The sequence below is a fragment of the Varanus komodoensis genome, unplaced genomic scaffold (assembly GCF_004798865.1).
Source record: "Varanus komodoensis strain SLA01 unplaced genomic scaffold, ASM479886v1 scaffold1, whole genome shotgun sequence".
NCBI classification, from domain to species: Eukaryota; Metazoa; Chordata; class Lepidosauria; order Squamata; family Varanidae; genus Varanus; species Varanus komodoensis.
In genome coordinates, this window is record NW_025335268.1 from 18,527,173 (window position 1) to 18,553,127 (window position 25,955).

Here is a 25,955-nt window from a genome sequence, read left to right on the forward strand (position 1 = left end):
TATGGGCTGCGACAACAAAACACTTGCATGAGCAGAAGATACTCTCACTATGCTAGGGAAGACCTTGGATTTCTGCTGATGACCCTACCCCAGCCCACCCTGTACCTGCAGCGTCATGTGTCATGTGAATGTTACTCTTGCAGGGGCCTCTAATACTCAGGAGCAGATATTGGGGGGCGGGGGCAGGTTGCACAGGCAAAGGAATGTAAAAGAGGAATGTAATCTCTGTTAGCTTTTTTAGAAGACTGTTCTGGTAAATAGTTGTGTTTTGAGAGCTGTAGCCTTGGCTTGTTGTAGAAGATTTAATTATGAGTAGGTAAACATGGAACCCAGGAAGTCGATGGTACATTTAAATGAATCTAAACTGGCATTATGAAAGTATCTAGCGAACTCAACATCTAACTATATCAGTGAAGACGATACTTTCCAGTTTTCAGGATGAAAAGAAAAGGATTTCAGGTACAGAACTGAGAATTTTGATGTGGCTATTTAATAGTACAAGCACTGGTTAATCTGTTGAAAGTCATAAATCTTTGTATTTCATTCAAAAAAATTAAGTGCCGTTAGTGTCTGTCGCATGTGTGTTTTAAAATAATCTTGAAATACTTGAATCAGACTCAAAGAGTGCTTATCAGTGAAATCTTCTCAAACTGGGCAGAGGTATCAAGTTGGGAACTGCAGGGTTCAGTGTTGGGCCCAGTGTTTTTCAATATTTTATTAATGATTTGGATGAAGATATGCAGGGAATGCTTATCATATTCCAGATGACACAAAACTGGGTAGTGTAGCTAATAGCCTGGAAGACAGAAATAAGATCAAGGTGATCTTGGTAGGTTGAAATGCAGTAGGGACAAATGCCAAGTTCTGCACCTGATGCAACCAAGTGCATCATTGCAAGATGGAGAATTCTTGGCTCAGCAGTACTGCAAGTGATAAGGATCTTGGAATTGTAGATCACAAGCTGAATATGAATTAACAGTGTGACATGGCTGCAAAAAAAAAAGTAAATATTATTTTAGGCTACAGTAATAGGAGTATCACTTCCAAATCATATGAAGTACTAGTTCCTCTTTACTTAGCACTGGTTAGGCCTTATCTGGAATACTGCATCCAATTCTGGGCACTACAGTTTAAGAAAGATATAGAAAAGCTGGAAAGGGATCAGAGGAGGGCAACAAGGATGACTCATGGATTGTAAACAAAACCCTGTGAGGAGAGATTGAAAGAAATGGGCATGTTTAACCTTGAGAAGAGAAGATTGAGGGGAGATATGATAGTACTCTACCAGTACTTGAAAATCTGTCAAAGAGTGGAAGAACAGGATCTCTTCTTGATCACCCCACAGTGCAGGACATGGAATAATGGGCTCAAGTTACAGGAAGCCAGTTTCTGGCTAGATACCAAGAAAAAAAATCCTGACTATTGGAGCAATACAACAATGCAACCAATTACCTCAGGAGTTTGTGGGCTCTCCCACACTACAGGCATTCAAGATGCAACTGGACAGCCATCTGAAAGGAATGGTTTAACCTGGAGTCCTGCACTGAGCAGAGGGTTGGATGTGATGGCCTTCTGGCCCCTTCCAACTGTACTATTCTATAATTCTGTAGTTGCCAAAAGGTGATCAATCGAGCTGTCAGTTAAAAGATTGTGAATTGATACAAGGGCTTGGATCCAGAACAGCACTTTGATGAAGGGGGGAAGATCCAGCAGAGGTAGCTGCTAATGAAAGAGAGAGAAGAGGTAATTTTATTCCATCTCGACCATCATCCCAGTAGTCACCTTCCATACCTATGAAGTAGTTTTTTAGGATATACAAGAAAGATCAGAAGAAAGATATTTAACCCTCCTTCTCTGAGATTAAGATTTGGTTTACAGATATTAGGATCCAACTCAAGCTGTAATATCATATCTAGTTGATACCATATATTACTCTATGAATTTTAAAATGCAGAATGTTAACACATATACCTGTTAAGCTGAGCACTATGAAGAGAAGCAAACAGAGACAAAATAATTTGTGTTGCTGTTTTAATTTTTATCTAGGAAACCAGATCTGACAGACTCTGCGTCTCTTCTAGAGTCATTTAAATTCTTGGAAAATGCTGCTGCAGAATTTAGTGATGAAGATGAAGATGATGATATTGATGGAAGAGAGAGAACAATCATGGACACTTCAACGGTGGGCTGAGAATTCTAATGCTAAATAGAAGTGTGCAGTAAAGGAATTGTAGATATCTTGATATGACAAAAACATGTATATCTAAAGATATCTTTATCTTTGAGGAAAGTGGAAGCACTGAATTAATTTGCAGATGAATGTGCTACAAACTGAAAAAGCCTTGATGTATTTAATGCTTATATTTATATCTTACCTTTTTTCCAGCAAAGAACCCAAGACAGCTTACATAGTTCTTCTCTTCATTTTATTCTCACGACAACCCAGTGAGGTAGGCTAGGCTGAAAGTCAGTGACTGGCCCAAAGTCATCCAATGAACTTCATGGGCAAGTGAGAACTCCCAACTCCCAGTCCAGCACTCTAACTCCTATGCCACACTGGCTGTCTAAGCATGTGAATAATTATATTTGACATCCATGTAATTAAATGTAGAAGCTGAAGTATCAAACCCAGAGTCTGAAAGTCAAAATTAGGTGTTCTGAATAAAACATTTCTGGCATTGAAGGGATTAACCACATTTGAGATTAAAAGAGCTAACCCAGTTAGCTTCAAGGCTTGAAATGCTTCTTAGTCCCATTTTCCAGAAATAAGATGAAGCTTCAAGTTCATAAAATAAAATGAAGTCCCAGCTTCAGAAAGGAAAGGGTTAAAATATCAACCCTAACTGTCCTTCCTTCCTGACAGTTAGGACCCCGAAGGTAAGGAATGGGCTTCCACGGGAGGTGGTTGAGGCCCCATCGGTGAGGGTGTTCAAAGATAGTCTGGACATGCACATGGTGGGCATGTCATGAGTGGAGCTAGCTGGAGCTAGGGGTCGGACTAGATGGCCTGGAAGACCCCTTCTGACTCGCTCTATTTCTATGTTTCTAAGGGCTAAAGTGTGAGATTCTAAAGTGGTCCTTATGTTGCTTAAATTCATGTATGTGGTAGCCCAGATAAGATTAGAGTGAAAGCAGCAAGAAAACTAGTGAAGCAGATGGAGAAATATATTTCCTGTACCTTTGGACACTTACTCTGACCAGAGGTGGGGTTTTCTATGTGTGATGAGATACCCATCTTCCAATCAAATTGGGGTGCACAGTGCTTAGATTACCCATTCATCTGTCTACCTTTCAATTATTTCAGCTCTTTTATATCCACAGATTTTGGGAACACGTCCAGCCCTATCATTAAGAGAGTAATTGGAACTTCCTAAAATGACCCTAGGCATGTTATCTTGGTTAATGTGTTTCTCCCTGGTACATCATCTTTGGTCATTTACACTTTTGTTCCTGCTTAGTGTTAGGTTTCCCCAAGCCAATAGGCATTAAAGACATGCTTCAGCATCTTTTATTGGCCTGGTGAATCACACAGTCTGCTTTAGCAGGGTTATTTCCTCTTAGATGACAGCTCAGCATGCATCAGGTCCCCTTTTCCACCACCCAGATCACTACATCTCTGCCAGTGCAGCTCACTGTAACTTTGCTATTGCTCTATGAAAGTCACTTTTAAAGGGCAGCTGTTTTCCCCCTTCAAAAGCAGTCCTGTAAGGTTGTAGCTAAATGTATTGGAATACTATAGCATTGATTAGGACTGTATCTCAATTTCAGGGTCCTCTTACCCATGGATCAGACCATGCAGCCATTCCAGAGCAAATTACCCACATGCAGTTTGGAGTATTAATTTCAGCCATTTGATAGCAAGATTTTTGAACCCTTTCAGTGCCAGATTAACAGGGTGTAGGTGAGAAAAATAGCATTTACATTATTGTTAATGTTCCATTTTTGTTTTTCATAGATTGTGAGGAAGAGGGTAGTGTCTGATAACACTGAGGACAGGGATACTGAAGAAGCTCTGAAAGAATTTGATTTCTTGGCCACATCTGATGAAGGAGATGGTGAATCCAGAAGTTCAGGAGATGGTACAGACTGGGGTAAGAAAGTGAAAAACAAACAGCACAATACTTGTAAAATACTTGTAAAAATGTAGGAACTTGGTTACATGCAACAATTTATGCTGAATATCCATAATAAAATACTGCCATAGTTCTTGAGGAAGATGAGCCTTGCAATGTCCTATTTTCTTATTATTCTATGTAGAGGAAAGATTCTTTTTGTCAGGATTATTTGCTTTTTATAGTTTGCAATAATTGCATGCTGTGATTTTCTAAACTATATTTTGTGGAGGAATTTCCCCCCGTGGGATATAATTAAAGTTCCACACAAAAATTCTCCTAGTACAAAACAGATAACCACATAATATATAGAGACTAGTTGTGAACCAAGAAAAGAGCTCACACAGTACTACAGCACTATAGGTCATTCTACATACCAGTGGTTGGCAAAGAAAGAGATAATTCAGTCAAAATGTTCCTGTTCATTGTACAAGTTAAGTATTGCCCCTGCTCAGTGTTCCATAACATTAAAGCCCTTGGGTAAGATTAGGCCACACAGTCTATTTCAACATCCACTTCTTGACTTTGAGAAGGAATGAGGAAGACAGGTGCATCCTGATCACTGGGGCCTTCTTCATTTGGACTGCACAGGTCTGTCTATCCTGTAGACGAGAAAGAGCAAGGAGGACAGGAGCAGGGCAAGGGAACAACAGCATGCTATCAGATGTCAAGTGTGAAAGAAGATGCAAGTGAAACAGGAGCAGGCTGAGGGAGCATCAAGGCCTGCTTCAGTTGGCCAGAGAAAAGAGGCAGCACAGAGCCATTCCACCAGCACCACATAAAATCTACTAATTTTGTCCTCCCCACTTTGCATCCACTTTTTTTGTGTATAATGGGTTTTTAGTTTTATAAGTAATTTCCAGAGCCTTTTTTGGGCAGAGGAGTGGCATAAAATGGTACAAATATGAATTAGTAGGTGGGGGTGGGGTGGCAGCAGATATGAGTCTGTAACTTGGTGAAGTGGTCAGGCAAGAGTCTGACATGAGGCTGACTCCATGCCTGAGACATTTAGAATATTAACAACCTTCCTGTTGCTAGTGAAGCTTTTCAAAGCAACACAAATTGGATATTTCAATGGCTTTGCATACCCATTTGTTACAACATAGAAAACATTTTGGTAAAACAGCACTGTGATTCTTCAGCTTGCACTTGTTAATGACACCACTTCCTAGCAATCTCACTGTTAAGGGGTTCCCTGGATTTCCTGTCTGATGGCTGCTGTTGGTTATGTGGGCTCTCCCATGATAAGCCCCAAAACAGAAGTACTAATGCAATCCATTGGAAATTATGTCTTTGATTATATTATATTCTCTGATTTATTTAGCTCTGCACAAAGCAGTCAGATTGGATATTTTAAAATATAGGAAGGAAGGGTTGCTTACCTAGTAATCGTAGTTCTTCACATGTTTTTGTGTGAAGTCACACATGCAGTTTTATAACTGTTCAGAGCTCTTTTAGAACTTGCTAAAGCTAAGCAGAGCTTTTGCTGGTGGGTGTCCCATGCCTCCTCTAAACAGTGCCATGGGTTTAGTTTTCTGACTGGGTCAAGGACTAGGCTAGGCTCTAGGCTTGCAGTGGCTGCATACATAGGCAGGCAGCCGGTGTTACAGCTATAGTTGCAGCCAACAGGCCAAGGAAGCTTTTGATGGCTTCTGCTTGGCATGTGGAATAAGAGCTGATATTTCATGTCAGCTGTCTCAGTGTATCAGCTCTGTTGGAAGATAAGTAGACTGAGCCTGTGGAGTCCAGAGGAAACCCTGTCAATGGACAGATTTGAGATGGATGAGATCCTGGTTGATGTGGGGATGTACAGAGCTGAAAAGATCTAAAGCATTGGTCTGGGAAAGCCGGAATGTGAGGTTGATGGCACACAAGTCTTCCGTGTATGAGATAACAACTATTCCTTGCATTTAGAGGTGCACTACCACCATGGGCATGCATTTTGTGAAGACTGCTGGCACAATGGCAAGACTAAATAAGAAGACTTTGTACTGATGTGGCTGAGGCTAAAGCCAAGGAAACAATGTGATACAAGGTGTTTAATGCTATATAAACAGGCATCATGGAGATCCACTGTGGCAAAGCAGTCCTTACGGTGAAGTTAAGGAAGTGTGAGGAGTAAGAATTTCTTGGGTCTAATATAGTGGTTTATTTTTGTTTATTTAAAATAATACATATTTCTTGTCCACCTTTCAGGGCTGAAGCCTTCCATAGTTGACTTCTTGTATGGGGTGCAGACCGGTCTTTTTGAGTCTGCAAATACAGTGAAACATTGGGAAAATAAACTAGTAAACTTTTGTCAAAGGGCACAAGTTTACCGTGACTCCCTTATGCAAGAGTGCAGTCCTACACTGGTGCAGAAGATTCCCATGGGTGGTGTTTCTTTGACCTCAGTGATTTAACCATCCCAGTTCATCTAAAGCAACCATGCATCTGTGGTGTTAATTTGGCATGTCAACAAGAATAGTCTGATGGTTGGGAAAAAAGGTGGTTGGTTAGCAGGACTTATCTGAGCAAGTCAAACATTTTCATTGGTTGGAGTGCTTTCCCCTTGAAAATTGGTGCTGTCTATTTGTGGAAGGCTCTGGAATAGGTTGTAATGTAGGATTGGTGGTCTGATTCCCCTTTATAACAATTATATATAACAATTATATAACATAAATATGTTTCGATAAGTTTCAAGAAAGGCAGACAAGTTTCCGTACATTTGTGCATTCAGGTGCACTGTCTGTACGCCATCTGCTCATCGATAAGTTTTTAATCCATTGTATTATAGGTGGTGAGTTTTTATCATTACAATCTTGTACTATCAATGTTTTAGCAGTCAAAAAGAGCTAAAACTGAGAGCCAGGTGACCTGGGTTCTAGACCCTGCTCATCCATGAAGCCAACTGGATGACTCTCTGCCCAACCTACCTTACAGGGTCATTGTTGTGGGGATAAGATTGAGAGCAAGAGGAGGAAAATGCTGTAAGCCACTTTGCTTTCAGAGGGGGAAAGTGGGATATAAATATAATAAATAAATGAATGAATAATAATAAAAAAGCTGCAGAAACTCCATTTGCATTGACCAAGCTTAACTTCTAAGAAACAGGTAAATAATTTAAAGGAACATGTTCATTAGAAAATACTAGTGTGTTCCAATATCAAGTTTATCTGTAATAACTTCTCTCCAGAAGAAGACAGCTATTGGACATTGCCAAAGCATATGATTAACAGAAACATTAACTGTATTGCATCTCCAGTAGTTAATCAGCTCAGACAAACTGCTATTAATGAGAGGTTTTGATATCCAATAAATGTAAATCCCTTGTTTTGTTGAATAAGATGCCACAGAAACTTGAGATACAGATGCTGAAGTGGTAGTCCAGTACTTAGACTCAATAGGACGTTTCAATTTTGCCATTAAACCTGATATATCATATTTACAGATCATTGATATTTCTAAACATGGATTGTGAGTTGTTGTACATGTTTTATTTATGTATTTGCAGTATTTCTATACTGTTCCACATCCAAAGAAATTCTGGAGTGGTGAACAATATAAGGTTAAAACAAATACTAGAAAAAAGCTATACATTAAAAAGGAACAAAATAGCATTGAAACAGTAGCTGGTTAGCAAGACAAGTCTTTTTAGAACAAGATTGTCCTTAGCAGGTACTGAAAGTAGCACCACATTGGTGCCTGCCTCAGCTCCTGAGGCACGGATTCTATAGAAATTGAGCTATCACACTGAAGACTCTTCTCCTGGTGAAGTCTAGGTGGGTCATGAATTCATTGGAATCACATTGAAGAATGTCCTTCAAAAACGTCAATGACTGAGCTGGTTGAAGATGTGTTCCCTGAGGTATCCTAGTCCCAAGTTGTCTAGGGCTTTTAACATTAGTACATAAACCTGGTAGTAAACTGGTAGCCAATACAGTTCTTTCAGCAAAGGAGTTGCATGCCAACAGCAACCAAGCTACCGCATTCTGTACTAATTCCAGCTTCTGGAGCAGCCTTAAACGCAACCCCACACAGAACACATTGCAGGGCTCATTCTTGGGGTTACCAGCATTTGTATCACTGGGGTGAAGCAGTCTCTGGCAAATGAGTCAGAAATGGTAAAAGGCACTGTGAGGCATGGCACTCACTTGGGATTCTAGCAACAGTGAAGGATTTTCAATAGTGGAGGATACCGTGAAACTGTAAAAGCTGATGGGCTAAGCCTAGATTCTAGCTAATGTTGCAAATATAAATATTGCCACTCAGTTGCTTCTGTGCACAAACCAGAAAATGACAAGAACTCATCCAGATTGATCCAATTGACCCAAAGTACAAATCAGGTTATCCCTGCTAGTATGCCATAAGTAAATTTTCTTATCAAGCAGCTTGAAAAGCCATTGACAATTTCTTACCATCATCAGGGAAATAGTCAGACTAGCTGACTGCCCTTTTTTCACAGGGACTGCTGGTAGGGTGCTTTTGGTGCACCTGTGGAGCATATTCCATGGCCCATGGAATCCAATTTCTATCCTTTGGAACTGAGCAAAGAGGAATGGGGACTCTATTGCCCCTTAGACTAAAAGGCTTTGAAAAGTTACTGAGTTTGGAAGTAATTGTTTGAAGAAAAAGGAGCACTCATCCTGGACTCCACAGGTTTTCAAGGAGAAAGAGGGTTCTGGTTGTCCAGAAAGAGGTGTCCAAAGAATGAATAGAGGCCACCATGGATGAGGGGTAAGATGAGTCAGTTATCTGTTCCCGAGGCATTGTATAGCTGCAGTCTTCTATGCAAGCTTCTAAAATTTGCAGGAGGCTGATGTATGGTTGGATGGTCTCAATCCCACGTTGTTCAGAGGTTGGCAGATTAGGGAGATTTCCGACTTGTTGCTGTGAGGAGAACAAGAACAGTGAGTCGGGAGTGGAGCACATCCCTCCCCTTGTAGCCTGGATGCTACTGTAAGGATAGGTTCTTCCATCTTTGGTGACTGATCCCCATTATATTAAGAGGGAACAGAATTAAGCATAGTGTGGGCAATATCAACCATCATATGGAAAGTTGTGGAGGGGGTGAAGGAAACTGATGAGAGGATGCTGAGTTTCCCAGGCTTTGAGATTTGACAGTCCCAAGGAGATGGGGCTGGATAGAAGCACTGACTTCTCAGTAAGGATGAGGGTGATTAGTGTCTGGCAGCAGACTGCAAAACAGCTCTTGCTGGGGCCCTTCCCCTGCTTTCACCCTCTGATACTGATAACATGCATAGAACCTTGGGCAGATGACAGGAGCTTGATGTGATGAAATTGTATGTTTGTTGGTTGATTCAATCCTACAGGCTGTCATCCTATTTTTTGGTCCCATCCCTGGCTTAGTCAAAGGGTGCTTGGTATAGGAGCTTGAGGGCTTAACCTATCTAGCCTTTACCACTAATCCTGAAGCTTTAGGATAAATTTGGGGTGCTGGAGCTGAGGTTGAGCCCTGAGGCAGGATCAACTTAGTATCCCCAGCCTAAACAAATAAAGCACTGGGATTGGCTGTTGGCTAGTAATTTCCTACCACAATGGGTAGATTTTTCTCAAAGGTTTTGAAGGTCATATACCCTGAGGGGATAAGACAGAATAAAACAGAGAGTATTATGATGAAGGAAAAAATGAGGAAAATCAGCCCCAAAATGGGAACAGGTAAAATGCAAAGAAGCTATGAAGGTAAAGAAAATGCCAAACATTGCTAATGCTTCAGTAAATTAGAAGGAACCATGTGGGAGGAGGGAACCATATTTAGTGTGTGCACAGGGGAGGGTGGATAGGACTGCTGTCCAAAGCTCTGTTCAGCTCTAGATGGTTCTAAAAGACTTCCCCACACAACTGCTGAACCTATATGTGCAAGGTCACCTTCTCCTTGTTCCACCTTCATTGCAGCATTCTTTATTGTTGGCATAAAAATTGAATAGTTCAGAATAGATTCAATACAAAACCATGACATAAATGACATAAAGAGAATGTTTCATTTGTTTTACTTTGTCTAGAGAAGGAAGACCAGTGTCTCATGCCTGAAGCCTGGAATGTGGACCAGGGAGTAATAACCAAACTGAAGGAACAATACAAAAAGGAGCGCAAGGGGAAAAAGGGGGTGAAGAGTAAGTGGAAAACATTGCACCTTAAAATTCACAAATCCTGCCTCTTTCACTTCATCAATACTATCTTTCTTTCAATGTTTTCCTCAAACTACTTACTCCTTTGCTTTGCTGCTCCCAACTGCTTTCCTGTTCACATTTACTGGGGTGGAAATTAATGCTACTTAAAATCCAAAGATGTTGGGAGTATTGCTTTTATCCAGCTGGATAAAGTAAGGGGGTACTGGGGAATACTTTTAAGATGTCAATTAGTAATTACTTTTTGGCTATTATTAAAAAAAACACTTCTTGCTAAGGATTGTCCAAACCAGCCAATTTAACATGATTTAAGTACCTAGCAGTGTTGCAGAGGGATTATATAGCCTGTGCTTCATTGTGTGATCTGTCCTAATTGGTATTTCTAAGACTCTTTGCATGCACATAATTCAGTAAATTCAGCTTCTCTCCTAACTTTTAAAGTTGATTGAGTCCTCAGTGCTGTCTAGACAGTCATAGGAAAGATCAGAGTTTTGTCTCTGGGCCTTGGAAAGGCACACCAATGTCAGAACTGGATCTCCAGCTCCAACCTGCGTTCCACTCTCACAACCCAGGGCAGTTCTTTCCATGCCAGCTGTGGAGCCAAGACTTACCTCTAAGTTGGCAGTGGGGAGGTTTGGGAGGGAAAAATATACAATGTATCTCAGCAAGGCCTCAGTCTGATCTCAGTAGCAGGAATAAAATACTTAGATGGCTGTCTAAGTGTTTTGCACAGCAGGAGAAGCACAGAAACAGCCGCCATTTCTGTGCACCTCTCATCATTGATAGGATGCCCATAATCCTTCCAAGTTTGGAGGGCTATGGTTACTTGCACTGTATTGTACCCTAAGTGGGTATGTGCTCATTTACAGTAGACACCTGGTTCCAAACAACCATTCATCTATTCCCATATGTCAAAAATTGCTTTGGACTCAGTCATTTCTTGAACAGCACCCCCAGCTTTAGAATTTGGAGGCAGGTTGAAAAGGTATTTACAATAGCTCAAAATATTCACTTGTGGTGCACCAGAAGTAACATAGAGTAGCTTTCTGGATTCCACTATTTGTTTCTTTTATGTTAATTTTCTCATAGGAGGCATGAGGGCAGCTTCCTCTAAAAAAAGTCTTGTTGGGCTATTGAGGAGCATATAAATTTGAAAATAAATAAATAAACAATTAAAAAGTGGCTGTGTGAGGTTATAAATTTTGCAGTCCTTCAGAGACATTCTGTGATTTCCCTCTTTTCCTGTGCATCAAAGGTGTGTGTAGGACATGTACAGTGTATGTGTAGTAGTGTGTTTAACAACAAAGTCATGCCCCTTGTTCTGGATGGAAATAGAGTAGAGTGGGAAACCTCTAAAGAGTAGCACAAGAGATGAGTCAAATCAGAATGCAAAGAATTACAACAGGATCTTTGGTCTGGACATACCTTAACCAGCAGTGGAAGATAACAAATTAATTTCTACCCTTGCTTATATTAAGTGTTTGCTACATGCAAGTCATGCTATCTTCATATCTTCAATGCGGGGCTTGAAATGGAAAATAACATCGTTTTAGCCTTTTAGTAAAATCTGTCATTCCTAATTAAATAGAGCCTTATGCGGCAGAGTGCTATTTTTATGCCAGACAAATAATTGGAACAATATTTGAAGTTTAATTTCTAGCCCTGTGTATCATACTTTTTCCCATGTTACATCTCTAAAAATATAAATTCATTATGTGAAAGCTATGCTCTAAGAATATGTAGTATAAACACTTTCATATATTTAATATGGAAGTTGTAGGATTATATTTCAAATATAACAGATGTATTCTGCATGAAACAATAATCTAAGTGGATATTTGCAAGAAGATGCTTAATTTTAAATAGCTTCTTGTATTTTAGCAACATTGATTAAAAATATTAGCTTTTCTCCATTATTACATAAAGTTGTTCTGTGAATTGCTAGCATTTAGCATGTCTCAGAGGCTTTTTCTGTGATTTGTAATGTTAGTTCTGTTAAGTTTATCAAATAAAGAATTTCTAGGTAATACATATTAAATCGGGTCATTGTACTAGCATAGAACAATGCAAAACCACATAGTTCTTGGTAATGTTAAATGCTCATGGGTATATTGGCAAAAGACACACTAAACACAGAAAGTTTAGATGAAGAGGACTATTTAGTTTGGGTTTTTTTTCCTGCTCAGATCTCAGTGTACTCATTCACCACATTTCTAGAATGCTATGAAGAAGCTCACAACATACTGATTGTGAGGTTCTGCTGCAGCCCTGGTAGACCCTCAGATGCTATACCAACTTGTCTGTATTTTCCTCTGAAGAGGAAAAACAGAAACTTTTTGAGAGTGTTTGTTTTTCTGAAGCCCCATGACTTAGTCAGTTCCCTTAGTCAGTACCACCAGAGTGCTGAAAAAAAGGAAGGTGAATAAACCTTTTGATTAGTTTGGGTTCTGGAAGTATATTTCATGTTCATTCATACAAGTATTTTGCATCTAGAACACATCTGTCACCTTGCAAACCATCCCTTCAAAATACCATACATAGCATCCTCCTCCAAAGCATCATTTCAGGGTTATCCTGTCTTCTGGAACTGTTCCCAAGGTCTCTTGGTAGCCTTCCACACTTTTGTTTTTAGGCTTCTTCTGTCCCTTCCAGACCAGTTAAAAAGGGGTCAGACATCAGGCAAAGACTTTATTCTGGACCATGAAGACCGAATCACTGACTGAACACATACTTTAGAAGATATTTTCACATTCTTACTCTATGGCTGTGGATTCATCTCTTATCCCTGTTTCCCAGCTGCTGTTAACATTATTCAGTAGAGCTAATAATGGACCTCTAGCACAGGGCAGTATGAATATTGCAATGCCTCTTAGTTTCTTACGCTTGGGCAAGAAATTGGCCGCCGTGTCAACAGCTCTTTGCTGCTGGTGAAACGAAGGTTCAGATTTCAGTGAAGTGTTCATAGTTTTAACTAGAAATTCTTTGATGGATCATGTGGAGCCAAAATGTGGATTAAACTTATTGTATGCACTTTCTGAACATAAGAGCTATCTATTTCAACACATACATCCAGCTTTTCCTACTGTGAAAAATAACAGCATGATTTTATTCAAATAGCCTTTTGCCATTACAGAAATTAAGCATCTATTTAGGGCAAAACTCTCCTAAAGATATTGAGTCTGTTTAAATTAGTGTAGTTTAAAGGTGTGATGAACTAGTTTGATTGGATGCAAGAAACTTTCAAAGTAGAAATTGAGGGGGGAGGTGGGTCCTGAATGTTCAGCTATAAAGGCTCTGTCATTTTAATCTAATCAGTTCTGAATGTACATGCCTATAGAATTTTATGTAGTTTTGCTGACATGCTCTTCATTGTTACAGTCTTGCAAAATCCCACACACTTTGTTCCAAGCAAGAATTTGTAGTGGTAAGTTCCATCACTACAAATTTCGTAAGTTCCATTTTTCATTATTTAAGCAGGACTTGGGGCTCACAATATTTAACATCATTTCTGTGATTTTGCAAGGCTGTAGAAAAAGTCCTTGTGAAGAGAACTGAGTTCAGGTTTGTTACAATACGCTTTAAGCTGTATTTACTAGCTTAGGAAAATCAGTTATGGACTGTGGGTAAGATATTTTCCCATTCTTAATTAAACTTACAACAGGAAAAACTACCGAAGATATGTTTCAGCCTCAGTCCTATATAAAACAGTCAAAACAGGGATGTGGGAAAATGATGGAACAAAATGCAGGTAAGTGTGGAGAAGGGCATGGGGCTTCACCACATGTAGTTTCAGGAAGAACGAAAACAGTGACTCGCTTTATTTTTGTTTTTGTTTGTTTTTAAAGTAACTGTCATACTTTTTAGCTTGTGGCGGGGCAAAGCCACAGTCAAAACAATTTTTGTAAGTTTCAAAACTTGTGCATCATTTTAATTCATAACCATTGCCTTTTTTAAAATTAAGCAGCTTTGCTTTATCATTTGCTGTCACGTGGATGTATTTTACATTGTCATGCAAGTCCCTAAAGTGAAGAAAAGTGTGAGTGCCTGTGTGTGCAAACCTCATTTTTCATTATTTTCTTTTCAGAGCACTTCGTTTCATGCCTTAAACTTCATTGTTGCTGAAAGTAGAGCACATTGATTAACCTTCACTTTTTTTTTTTTTTTGCTAAAGATAGCACCCACGATTGTTAGTATTGGCATAATATGTTTGTGAATGGCAACTGGATTTGTATTAATGTTTACAAAACTTCTGCATTTTTTGCTTGTTTTTGGCCAGGGCCCAACAGGTCAAAACTACAAGATATGCTTGCAAATTTGAGAGATGTCGATGATCTTCCTGCACTGCAGCCGTCTGTTGTGCCACCCACCAGACCCAGTACCTCACGGCTTATTGAGCAAGAGATAAACAGGACAGATGAGGGTAAGATGTATAAATGTGTGTCTGTAGGCACCTATGGAATGTATATGTAGGCTTACTTATATGTATACATTTGTATTAGTGCTACTTAAAAAAACAAACCTTCAGTTGATTGATTAGCACGCAGATGAACTGTCAAACTGATACTTGGATAAAAACACTGAAAAATAATTGATTAAACATTGTGCCCCTAGTTTCATACACAAAATTCAATTACTTGCATTTTACCTTTTTTGACAGGACTGTTTTTGAGGTGATAAAATTACCTCCCTGTTCTTATGTAATATAGTGTTATTGTGAGAGCCCCCCCAATCTAGAATGCTGCACAATTGCCATAATCTGAGAATATTCGCTTTTCTAGCAATTATGCAGAACTTCTCAAATTGAGGTTATTGAATCAGCCCTTAATGTACAGATAAAATAGAATGATTCCACTGAAATACTGTGTGTTGACTTTATGCAGCATTTCTTCCACTAAAGGATTACTTTTATTTTTTTAAGGACCTGCTTGCATTTGGTGGCTTTTTCTTTTTTGGCAGCTTCCTTTTTACAAGCTGCTCAAAAACATGTAAGACCAGGTTGACTAGCATTCAGATGGAAGCACAGTTTGTGATCCAGCACAGTCACATATGAAGGCTTTTTGCATAGCTAGCAAGGATCTATTTTTTGTGATGGTACTTTTGAGCTGCAATTCCATCAGTGGAACTACTTCATTTGATTTCATCTATAAAATACAAAACCATAGAGCACAAAATCTGGCATCTAGAACAAGGCAAACTGAATCACAAGAAAATGAAGAACCTGTGTTAGCTCTAGAAATATATAGCTTTAATATGAGAATTTAATTAATGTATAGCTTTAATATGAAGATTTAATTTGGCTTCTTTATATCTCGTTTATCTTCAAATGCATTATTTTCTTCTGTTTGGTGTGTAATAAAAAGTAAGGAAATTTGGCCCTACATGTACTTCTCCTGAGAGGGTACTCCGTAACAGTGGTGCCCCCACAGAAAAGACTCTACTAAAATAATTATTTGCTTAACCATTTCTTTTAGCTGAAGAACAGTAGTAAACTATCCAGGGAGGGTACTGCTGTAGGGTTTTGTTTTTTTGTTTTTTTGTAATACAGTGATTGTTTCAATAAAACATTATATTTTAAACGAGATCATCTTCCTACTTTCACCTTGTGGTGACAGGAATGGAATGAATAGGTAGGAGTCAAATCCATACTCCTCAGGATTCTTCTACAGAACATAATGAACAAATGGACCCTGAAAGTCTCTTGCACTAATACTGTATTTGGGCAAGCATTCACAGGTTATTTCTACTTTTTGCAGCAAGTGGCTGTGAACCAGTCTGAGGGATATTGACTCTGAGAGAACCATTTTGTAGGTTCCTGGCAATAGCCAAATTGTTTGATAATTCTTATAATTATTTACTTTGATTATTTACTTGTTTTTGTAATGTGGTTACTACTTTATATTCTCCCTTAAATTTTCTACAGTGATTTTCTTATGAATAGCTTTTAGGTTCATGGCATATGTACTTGTACTTATTCTCTTTCAGTGGAAGCATTAACTTTCCCACCTTCATCTGGAAAATCTTTCATTATGGGAGCAGATGAGGCCCTTGAAAGTGAGCTTGGTCTTGGAGAATTGGCAGGTCTTACAGTAGCTAATGAGGCAGATTCACTGACATACGATGTAAGTGCTATTTTGTGATAGTCCTCCACCAAACAGCAGAACATAATACTGATCTACCTTATATGATTGATAGACAGGCAGGTATAAATAGAGCAAATAGCTTAATGTATAAATAAAAATGTAGCTTTTCCCTTCTTTGCAAAGGTGCTGGGATACAACCTGGCTTGCTATTGCCTTGCAATGTATGTAGTGCCACTTATAGGGAAATAGGTCCTATGTTCCTTCACTTAAACTTGGAGCAAGGGCTTTGTTTTTCCTTTCTCCTCGGTGCCAGATCTAATCACGTGGCTGTTCATGGTGATCAGAATCCTTGAATTCTGCATTCTCTCACATGCAGACTGGTTCAGGAGAAACATTTTTATGAAATTCAGGATGAATAACCCATATCACCATATAGCAATGTGTGAGGAATCTGATTTGGGGGTGCTGAGCATTTGCATGAGTGACTTGCAAGAATTGAGTCCAACTGTGTCCACAAAGCTGCCTTGCACACATTGCTTGCTGTCTGTACACGTGCTGTGCAAACAGAGTTCTGCTTCCATGCATATGACTTGCAGACTTTGTGTACTTCCAAAATTTCACAAATTTGATATAAGTTTGGCTTACTTCCTGGCCAGGGCCAAGTGCAGAAAGGAAGACTGGAGAGCAAAAGAGAACCAGATTCTGGCTAGATCGTCATGTCTGTATAATCATGTACATATCCTGACTAGAATACAGATATGTGCATTTGCATTCATAAGAGTACAAACCAGCTCTTGCCAAGTCGTGTGGGAGATTTGCAGACTGCTTTTTTAAACTTTCTGTGTTTTACACAAATTTAGTCATGGAAAATGAGGAAAATTGTTTAAAAACATGACTAAAAAGAATATTTTATTTAAGTGTGAAAATGCACATTTTTCAGGGATTTGCATATGTTGATGAAATCTGGGGATTCCCATATAAATACATTTGTGCAAAATCTGTTTCAGTGAATGATCAAAGGAATGAAAGGTGCCTGCTACCTTTTCCTGATAATCTGCAGAGAGCAGTTGAAACAGATTTTGCAACTTCCATACATACCTATTTTGCAGCTGTGTGTTTTCACTTTTTATTTTGTATTTTAATGATTTTGGATTCCACTGTATTTTTAATCTCCTTCAAAGGCTTTTAGGCAGGGAAGTGGCTTATACCTGTAAATAAACTAGTTGGAGCAGATTGTGTTAGGAAAAGGATGTAGATGAAACAGCCTTGTAGATATTTAAAGAAACAACTTCTTGTGCAAGTAAAATAGTTGGGAACTGGGAAAGTGAGGGCCGAGAGAGCATGAGCATCCCTGAAATTATGTGGGTGACAGCATCACTGAGGGAGTGTTAAGGAAAAGGCGAGGCAGGCATAAGCTTCCAGATCAAAAATAAATAGATTTGAAGAAGGAACCAGTGAATTATATTCAGTTCAGCAGTTTATAAAAGCCTTTGAACTATTGGGAAGGCACATTCAGTGTTGTTAAAAAGAGCACATTCCTTTGAAGTTGTCACTTAGGCGGCTTTGCAGACTGCACCATCAGGATGCAAAAGTACAAGTTGTTCAGCTCTTGTTGACATTTTTGAAATCTTAAACTGCTGTTCCTAAATTACTTTAGTTAGAAACAGTAGACTAGCATATGCAAAAATGCATCTTCATCTTATTTTGTAATTTTCTCTGACACATAGTCCTAGAAATTGAAAGATATAATCTCCATTTTTTCTTCCCCCTGCCAAATTATGGTTTTTGTTCTGATTTTAAAACAGATAGCAAACAACAAAGATGCACTGAGGAAGACCTGGAACCCCAAATTTACTCTAAGAAGCCATTTTGATGGAATAAGAGGTCTGGCTTTCCATCCAGTTGAGCCAGTGCTAATTACAGCATCAGAAGATCATACATTAAAAATGTGGAATTTACAAAAAACATCTCCAGCTAAAAAGTAAATGCATGAGTGGTGAAGAACCATTGATATGAAATTTTAATAATACGCATTAGATAAATATCATAGGAATAGAATGGCTATTTTGACCCTGTTAATTTTTCACCAATGTATTGGAATGAGGTACCAATACAGGGTTGGATGCAGGCTTGTCCTTCTCTGTAGAGCTCCCACTGGAGAAAGGGCTTGGGCTCCCTGTGCTGCCCCATCCCATGCAGAATAGCATTGGGAGATGGAAGACTGGGGGCGGGGGTGTCTTTTTTTCCTCCTGTGCTAGTGGCATTCTCTTGAGCACAAATCTGGATTTATTTCCGTGTGTTGTAATAGGACCATTTTGTGGTTAAGGAATGAATGCTGCATGCCTTCCAAAATGCATGCTACTTGTGCTATAGAAGTGTAAGTGCAAGGATTTGCTATAGACTTGGAGAAGAGTAGTCTTAGCCATAGCCTTTAGTGTTTTTCTACACCTTCAGAGTAGTAATTACAGTAACTAAATTATCCTGGTAGAATTATCATAGCTAACCATAACTTGTTGTAACTCAAATTGGTTTTTTGAGTACTCATTAGCCTTTTAGGAGCCCCTTTTCTTCTATACAGTAAATAATTTAGCTTTTGGTAGTTAATGGCCATTGAAATTGCTTTTGTGAGCAACCTCTCTTAATTATTTTCTGCATGAGTCTATTCAACAGGGTAATGAAAAGCTATTGTCTCCTTTTGCAAGTTTTAGTAATTATGATTTGTTCAGATACAATTGGCAGAGCACTAAGTTCCTGTCCCCAGGATCTAAAAGAGGGTTTAAATCAGTTTACATTTCAGGATATTCAGTTTACATACAGACATTTTCCCATGGTTTGTGTTCTGTAAATCTTTCAACCTCCAATTCTGCTTTTATTTTTCTTTAGGAGTACATCTCTTGATGTTGAACCCATATATACTTTCAGGGCACATACGTAAGTAAATATGGAGGAAGAGGCATTTCTATTCTGTTGTCAAATATACAGTTGCAGTGCTTGATGCAAACTGTGTTATAAGAGAAACTGGGCTGATGCAATCCATACAAGTGTCATGGGATTACTTCATCTTGTGGCCAGAGCTCTGCTCACCACACATCAAGTATGTTATTGAACTGTGTGCAGAATGGGAGAGGTAGTGTGATAAAAGCGATGCCCTGAGAGACTGGTCCAATCTGTACTACAGCTGAGATTACATTAAGCTCTGTTGGGTTGCTCCTGCTTCCTTTAGTTTGTCTAGTGCTAGTATTTTATATTTGGTCTGAAGTACACAAGAAATGGCACAGAATGCATTGTCTTTTATATTAATTTATTTTTATATTCAGAATCTCACATAATTCTCCTCCTCTTCTCAATCTCGTTTTCACAACAACCCAGTGAGGTTGGCTGGGCTGAGAGTCCTTGACTGGCCCAAAGTGACCTCCATGGCTTAGCGGAGGCTAGAACCCAGATCTCCTGAGTCCCAGCCCAATGCTGTTAGCCACTATATCACACTGGTTCTCAAATAGATGGATAGGAGAGGAGTGGACAGAGATGGATGGTCTCTCCCAGCAGTTAAGAAAAATAGGTTTGGGTAGAGCATTTGGGAGTTGTTTGTTCAGTAGGGGATGGATGTTATGTGCCAGTCCTTCATCTTTGAGGGACAGAAAAATCTGTCCATACATGATTGCAGCTGCAGGCTTGCATAGTTTATATAGAGTTGATAAGGTTGAACAATAACCCACTAAATTACTATTGTTTTTATGTTCGTTCTTTTGCAGTAGCCCAGTGCTTTGTGTAGTAATGAGTAGTAATGGTGAGCAGTGTTACAGTGGGGGAACTGATGGTGTCATCCAAGGTTGGAATACTACAAACCCAAATATTGACCCTTATGATTCCTATGGTGAGTGTCCTGTAGTTTGGCATATGTCATTGTTGCACATTAAAAATGCATGGCATCTTATTGAATGCACAGGAGCTCCACATGAACTCTAGAAAAATCAGTAGATTGCAGAACAAAGTGGGACAAGAGCCTGGTGAAGCAGGCATTCCAGATAAATCAGTCCCAAGAAAAAGAGATCATGTTTGGCATTAACCTTAGATGGGCTAGGAAAAGATCAAGAATAAAGTCGTGGTGAAGTGATAGTTTTGAAGAGATGATGAATCTGGGTCAGATGAGTCTCATCTAGCAGATTGCACTCAAGGCAGAGTAGATTTTTTTTAAAAAAAATCTGGCATTGCAACATTTTAAGTTAAAGAGGCACACAGCTTATCTCATTTCTAAAGCCTTGATTTTATCCTGAAATGTGTAATTTGTTCACAGATCCTTCTGTTTTAAGAGGTGCATTTGTAGGCCACACAGATGCCGTGTGGGACTTGGTTTACAGTGGAACACACCAGCGTTTGCTCTCCTGTTCAGCAGATGGCACTATCCGTTTATGGAAAGCTTTGGAAATCTCTCCAGCTCTGAATATATTTAATGATAATCATGGTATGAAATAATCTACTGGACTTTAGAACTCTTAGTAGCTTGTAGTTTTTGCCTATCATTGCTTCTGTTTAACCTCATTCTAATAGATAATTTCATTTCAATTGTTAAAACATATGATCTGGCCAGGGCAACTTCTTCTTCCTTCTCTTTCTCCTCCTATATTTTTATTTTATACCGATAATTTTAATTTTATATTTGTAAATCAATGTATTTTTTGTATTTTTGTATTTAATGGTAATTTATTATGTACTATTGTATTTCAATGTATTTTATCATGTTGTAAGCCACCCCAAGGTTTCGGCAAGGGGCGGCATAGAAATGTTATAATAATAATAATAATGATGATGATGATGATGATGATGATGATGATGATGATGATGTAATTTAATTCATATGGATTGGAGGGGTAGAACTTTCAGTAAATAACTCAAAAAATTAAAGCTCCCTGGGAAAGCATTTGATTCCGAATCCACTAACTGTCCAGTGATATTTTTAAAAAAGTGTTTACTTGGGACAGTATCATGAGATTAATTTTCTAGAACAGAAATGCAATCATACAGGGTTTCCCAATATAGCACCCATAGTGCCAGCAGCCCCACTGATGTCCACAAAACAAATGTACTTGTACTAAAAACAATGAAACCGTGAGCACCTGGTTCTTTGTTTTTAACCTACTGCTGATTAGCTGCTAAGGGGGCAGAAAGAGAAGGATAAAGTTGTTTCCTGGTCTTGTCCAATCTTCTGTGCAGACAGACCATTTTCTTTTTGCGCTCTCTCTCTTTCTACTCCCAGTCTCTAGCTCCACTGATTTTCTCCACCTAATTCCTTTACATTTGGTTTTTCTCTCTTTGTAGTTCCTAGGCCATTTCTCTCCGTTCCCACCCTCCACCCTAGCTGTTTCTCTCCCTGACTTCTTCACCTTACCGTTTCTTCCCTGCAGTCACACTCTCCTGTGCCCCTTTGCCTTGCTATTCCCCCCTCCCTTCCAGCCTCTGTCTTTACTATTTCTCCTTGCACACCTCTCTTGACAAACCAGGCCCCCGCATCAGCTATTATGCTGCTAGCCTCAAGTTACAGCACCCTCAAGGATTAACATTTCTGATATTCTGTTTTGTAGAGATGGGAATTCCTTCTTCTGTGGATCTTGTGAGCAGTGATCCAAGCCACATGGTAGCATCATTTAGCAGTGGGCACACAAGTATTTTTAATATGGAAACCAGACAACGCATTCTTACCTTGGAATCCAACATAGATACAAGTATGTATCCACAGCAGGGGTTGGGGGGATATTTAAGGGGCTATTTTCAGTTTTTTTAGGATATTACGCTTCCCTAATCTCAATATTCAATATGGTGTTCAACATTCTATGTAGGTGGAGTGGAAATAGTGAGAGAGAAGTGAAAGCCAAACATGATAAGACAGAGAAAAAACTATATCGGGGCTTACACCTGGGAAAGGAGAAGATAAACTATTTAGGGGAGTGTCAAATTGGAACTGCTCTTCCAGAAAAAGTTTAAAGTAAAGCAGGGGAACTGGGATGGCATCAGGATGTTGGGGAATGCACAGTGATACAGGCATGATGTGATAGCCCATCATGGGTATCATGAGTTGTCAGATTGTGAGAACTCAGAAAACTGGATGGCTTATTTTTTGCATACAAGCCACCTTGACAACCCATGGCTTGTTCTAAGGGTTGTTTGTACTCTGGTGGGTTCTTGTGCCAGCCAAACCCAGGAGAGCAATTTCATTTGCCAGGATTGGCTACAGAACTGCTCAGCAAGAGTGCTGGAACCACCACTGCTCTTAGCAATCTCAGCTGTGGTGTCACCAGTGACTACCCTCCCCTGTGACCAGGTAGGACTTTGGAGCAACTGATGCTTGCTTGCCATTCCTTCTCCTGTCCCTGAAAACTGCAGTTTTGTACATATTTTTAAAAATTACTATTATTTGTGTCAGTCCTTTGGAAGTGCATGGAAGAATTCTAACTGTTTAATATGTGTGGTCTTTCCTGGTCAGTGTCCTTATAAGTTGGAGTTGTCAAATGTTGTAAGGAACATACAGGGCAACTGACAAGGGAGGACTCCATACTGGCTAATTTGCACACAGTTGGGAAAGGCAGGGGGAATAAAGGAAAGGAGGGACCCATTAGCACAGTTCTGAAACAGTAAAAATTGTGAGGTGGGGAAGGACTAAGTGCACCGAAAATGTGTGGGACAATATCTCCTCTTTGGCAACATGATAACCTGGCTTTTCAAGTTTCAAACTGACCATTCTTAACATATGTTTTCATCACTTTCTGATTCTATAGCTAGAGCACAAAGAGGTGATATTGATTCTCCTTTCCCCATTCTGCTTTTCCTTTTTGGAGCACATACTCCCTCAATCCCTCACGTTTTAAAAAAGTAAACCAACAAACCCTGAATCGGAGGCTGAATGGTACCCAGTGACTGGTATCCCACTGCGGGGTGGGTGTAAGTTTTTTTGTATTGGATAATATATGCAAATTTAATTACTTGGAAATTAAAGGAAAATTTGTGTGCCTGCAGTAACTACTACAGGTATGCAAATTTCCCCTCTTTTACTTCCCTGTTGATGTATATTTCCCTTCCATTTACTTTCCAGTTCCCAAAATGCACAAATATTCCAGTATCCCTGTTCTATGGGATCATGTTGCCTGGGAGTGAATTTCAACGAGATATCCTTGAGTACTTGGAGTGGAGATGTTTCTGTCTGTCTTTCATGGGCTGCTGGCTGCAGTCCTTTAGTAATTGACAATCTAGTCATAAGTGCAGCCTAATATAGACTGGGACAATTATTCTGGAGAGACAATGTTGTGAATTAACACACTCCCTTCTCCTGTTTTCTCTCTCCACGCTTCCATTGTCTTAGCTATTCCTGTACTATCCCTAGTCATTTTGGGCTTGCATCTCCCACTTCCTCCCTTCAGGGTATCAAAGAAGGAACAGCATAATCAGTTAAGAAAGTTAAGCACCAGGACTTCCTGTATTCTAGAGCTACGAAATAGATGAGGCATTTGCCATCGTTTCTATGGAGTTGTCTAATTTGTGTGGGATTCCTTTACACTGAATGAGCATAATAAGGTTCATCAAGATTGAATTTGGGTTTTGGGGGTTTTTTTTTTTTTTTTTGAGCCTTGAAAATGGTTCTGCACAAGCTTGTCTGCTAATTTGGGCCAAGAGCCTTTTAGTAGTTTATGTGAAATAAGTCTTTGAGGGAAACTGATTGTGTGTGTTTATTCTCTTAGTGCTTAGCTCTTCTTGCCAAATAAACAAGGTAATCAGCCATCCAACTCTTCCAATCAGTATCACAGCCCATGAGGACAGGCACATCAAATTCTATGACAATAACACAGGTAAGCAGACTGCCCGAGAGCATAAGAAAGCAAAAATATCATGAAATAACTTTCACAGTTAGAGAGATATATCTGAAACTAACCTTTGGAAGTCCTCTGACATGTAACATATTTGACAGTAATAAAAGGCCTCTTGACTGAACAGTGCTGCTTAAAGGAATTGACCTCACCCAAAAAATCCTTGACTTTGCATTAGAAAGGCAGATGGTCCAGGAACATGGTTACTGGGGAGACTGGAAAAACTGATGTGCGCATCCCATACTGCATAAGATGGGATTGCTGTGAAAGCTTTGAATGAGTTTTTGGAGTATATCTTTCTGAAAATCCACAGGAGTTCTGCTTGTGCTCTTTATTTGAAGATTACTTGAAGCCCCACACTATTTTATTATTTTATAATAAAATAAATATGTAAACCATACCTGCAATCATGATTTGTATCCTAATTATGTGCTTAAAGCACAAATATCTGTAGTGCTTCATTTTCTCAAGCCTCTAGCAATGTTACTGATCTATTTCATTCAGTTCTATATATCATAGTCTTAGAGTCTCCTGGTTAACTTATCAGAGTCATATAGTAAAGTTGGTGCAAGCAAACCTTGAACCACTGGATCACTTGAATACCTTGTGATTTACAAGTTGTGCTAGCAAGTCCTCATATCCAAGCTGTCTAGGATTTATGACTCAGTAAAGCTACCTTGGTAAGCAAATTGGCTGGCACCTTTCTATGAGAATTTAATTACATTTGCTTTGATTTAACAAACTGCAGTCAGAGTGGTTTTTGTTATGCCTCTGGGAACAGAAACAGGGTCCTTGCTTTCATTTATTTTAAAAGTGAATCTTACAAAATAAATGTGTGTGTGTTCCTCACAGCTGATATGTGCTATGTAGGTATTTTGTACCTAACTACTTGACAGTCTTCCCTTGGCTCTTTCTACAGTTTATTTTGTCAATATTTTTTGGCCTGGAGTCCCCAAACTGTATATCAGGATAAGCCAGTCTTTCATAAGAGATGCATTAAGAGTGCAGCTCTGAATAATGAATGCACCATGATGGATGCATCTGCCACTGTATATCTAGCAGTTGCATGGCCCCAGGCAACATTCGTTGTCCCTTTTAGTGGCCATGGAGGTGCTTGATGCAGCTTGTGCTATAGGTGACAAGGTCAAGGGCCTGCCAGAAACTGAATCACTGCTCAGGAGCAAACTGCTCGGTCTTTGATTGACTGGGCAACAAAAAAGATGGGATGTTGGTAGGGATTGAGGAGAAGATATTCCTCTTTGTATCAGTTGGAAGGCAAATGCCTGGTCATTTCACTAGAAGCAAATCGAGAAAAATGCCTGTGTCTAAGTGTAACAGTGAAGTGAACTTTCACTTTTAATCAAGGAAATATCTGTGATCCAGGTGTCCAGTTTGGGAGGCACAAGTTTTGGAACACACAGTGAAGGTGAAGCTCAGAGACAGTCAGGTGATCACTTTTCAAAAGGAGAGGGAAGGGAGAGAATACTCCACATCAGATACCTCTCTCAGTCCAAATAATGCGCTGGTATGCTTGGTCTCAACTTTTCAGTATAAATAGCACATTGCCGCTAAAGGTCTGTAATGCATCACCATAGGACAAATGGTAAAACAGTGTTTCCTTTTGTTAAAGGAAAATTGATCCACTCCATGGTAGCCCACTTGGATGCAGTCACAAGCTTAGCTGTTGATCCAAATGGCTTATACTTGATGTCTGGCAGTAAGTATATCTAATATTCATTCTTTAAGTATCTTACTAACCTAAATGTGGATTGTAAATCTAAG

The 25,955-nt window shown here is 39.3% G+C and overlaps 1 protein-coding gene across 3 annotated transcripts in view; it reads left to right on the top strand.

Annotated features, from left to right (window-relative positions):
* Window positions 1-25,955, top strand: part of STRN (striatin) — a 55,820-nt gene that overhangs the window by 24,279 nt on the left and 5,586 nt on the right. The window contains exons 6-18 of one of the 3 annotated variants that reach the window (XM_044455428.1): window positions 2,047-2,182; window positions 3,956-4,091; window positions 10,115-10,225; window positions 13,902-13,988; window positions 14,517-14,660; window positions 16,223-16,359; window positions 18,126-18,301; window positions 19,204-19,251; window positions 20,073-20,194; window positions 20,615-20,782; window positions 21,900-22,040; window positions 24,048-24,155; window positions 25,804-25,890. In XM_044455428.1, the coding sequence (XP_044311363.1) occupies window positions 2,047-2,182; window positions 3,956-4,091; window positions 10,115-10,225; window positions 13,902-13,988; window positions 14,517-14,660; window positions 16,223-16,359; window positions 18,126-18,301; window positions 19,204-19,251; window positions 20,073-20,194; window positions 20,615-20,782; window positions 21,900-22,040; window positions 24,048-24,155; window positions 25,804-25,890 (1,601 nt within the window). The remainder of the gene's footprint in view (window positions 1-2,046; window positions 2,183-3,955; window positions 4,092-10,114; window positions 10,226-13,901; window positions 13,989-14,516; window positions 14,661-16,222; window positions 16,360-18,125; window positions 18,302-19,203; window positions 19,252-20,072; window positions 20,195-20,614; window positions 20,783-21,899; window positions 22,041-24,047; window positions 24,156-25,803; window positions 25,891-25,955) is intronic. The other 2 variants (XM_044455512.1, XM_044455590.1) reach the window with 2 other exon arrangements.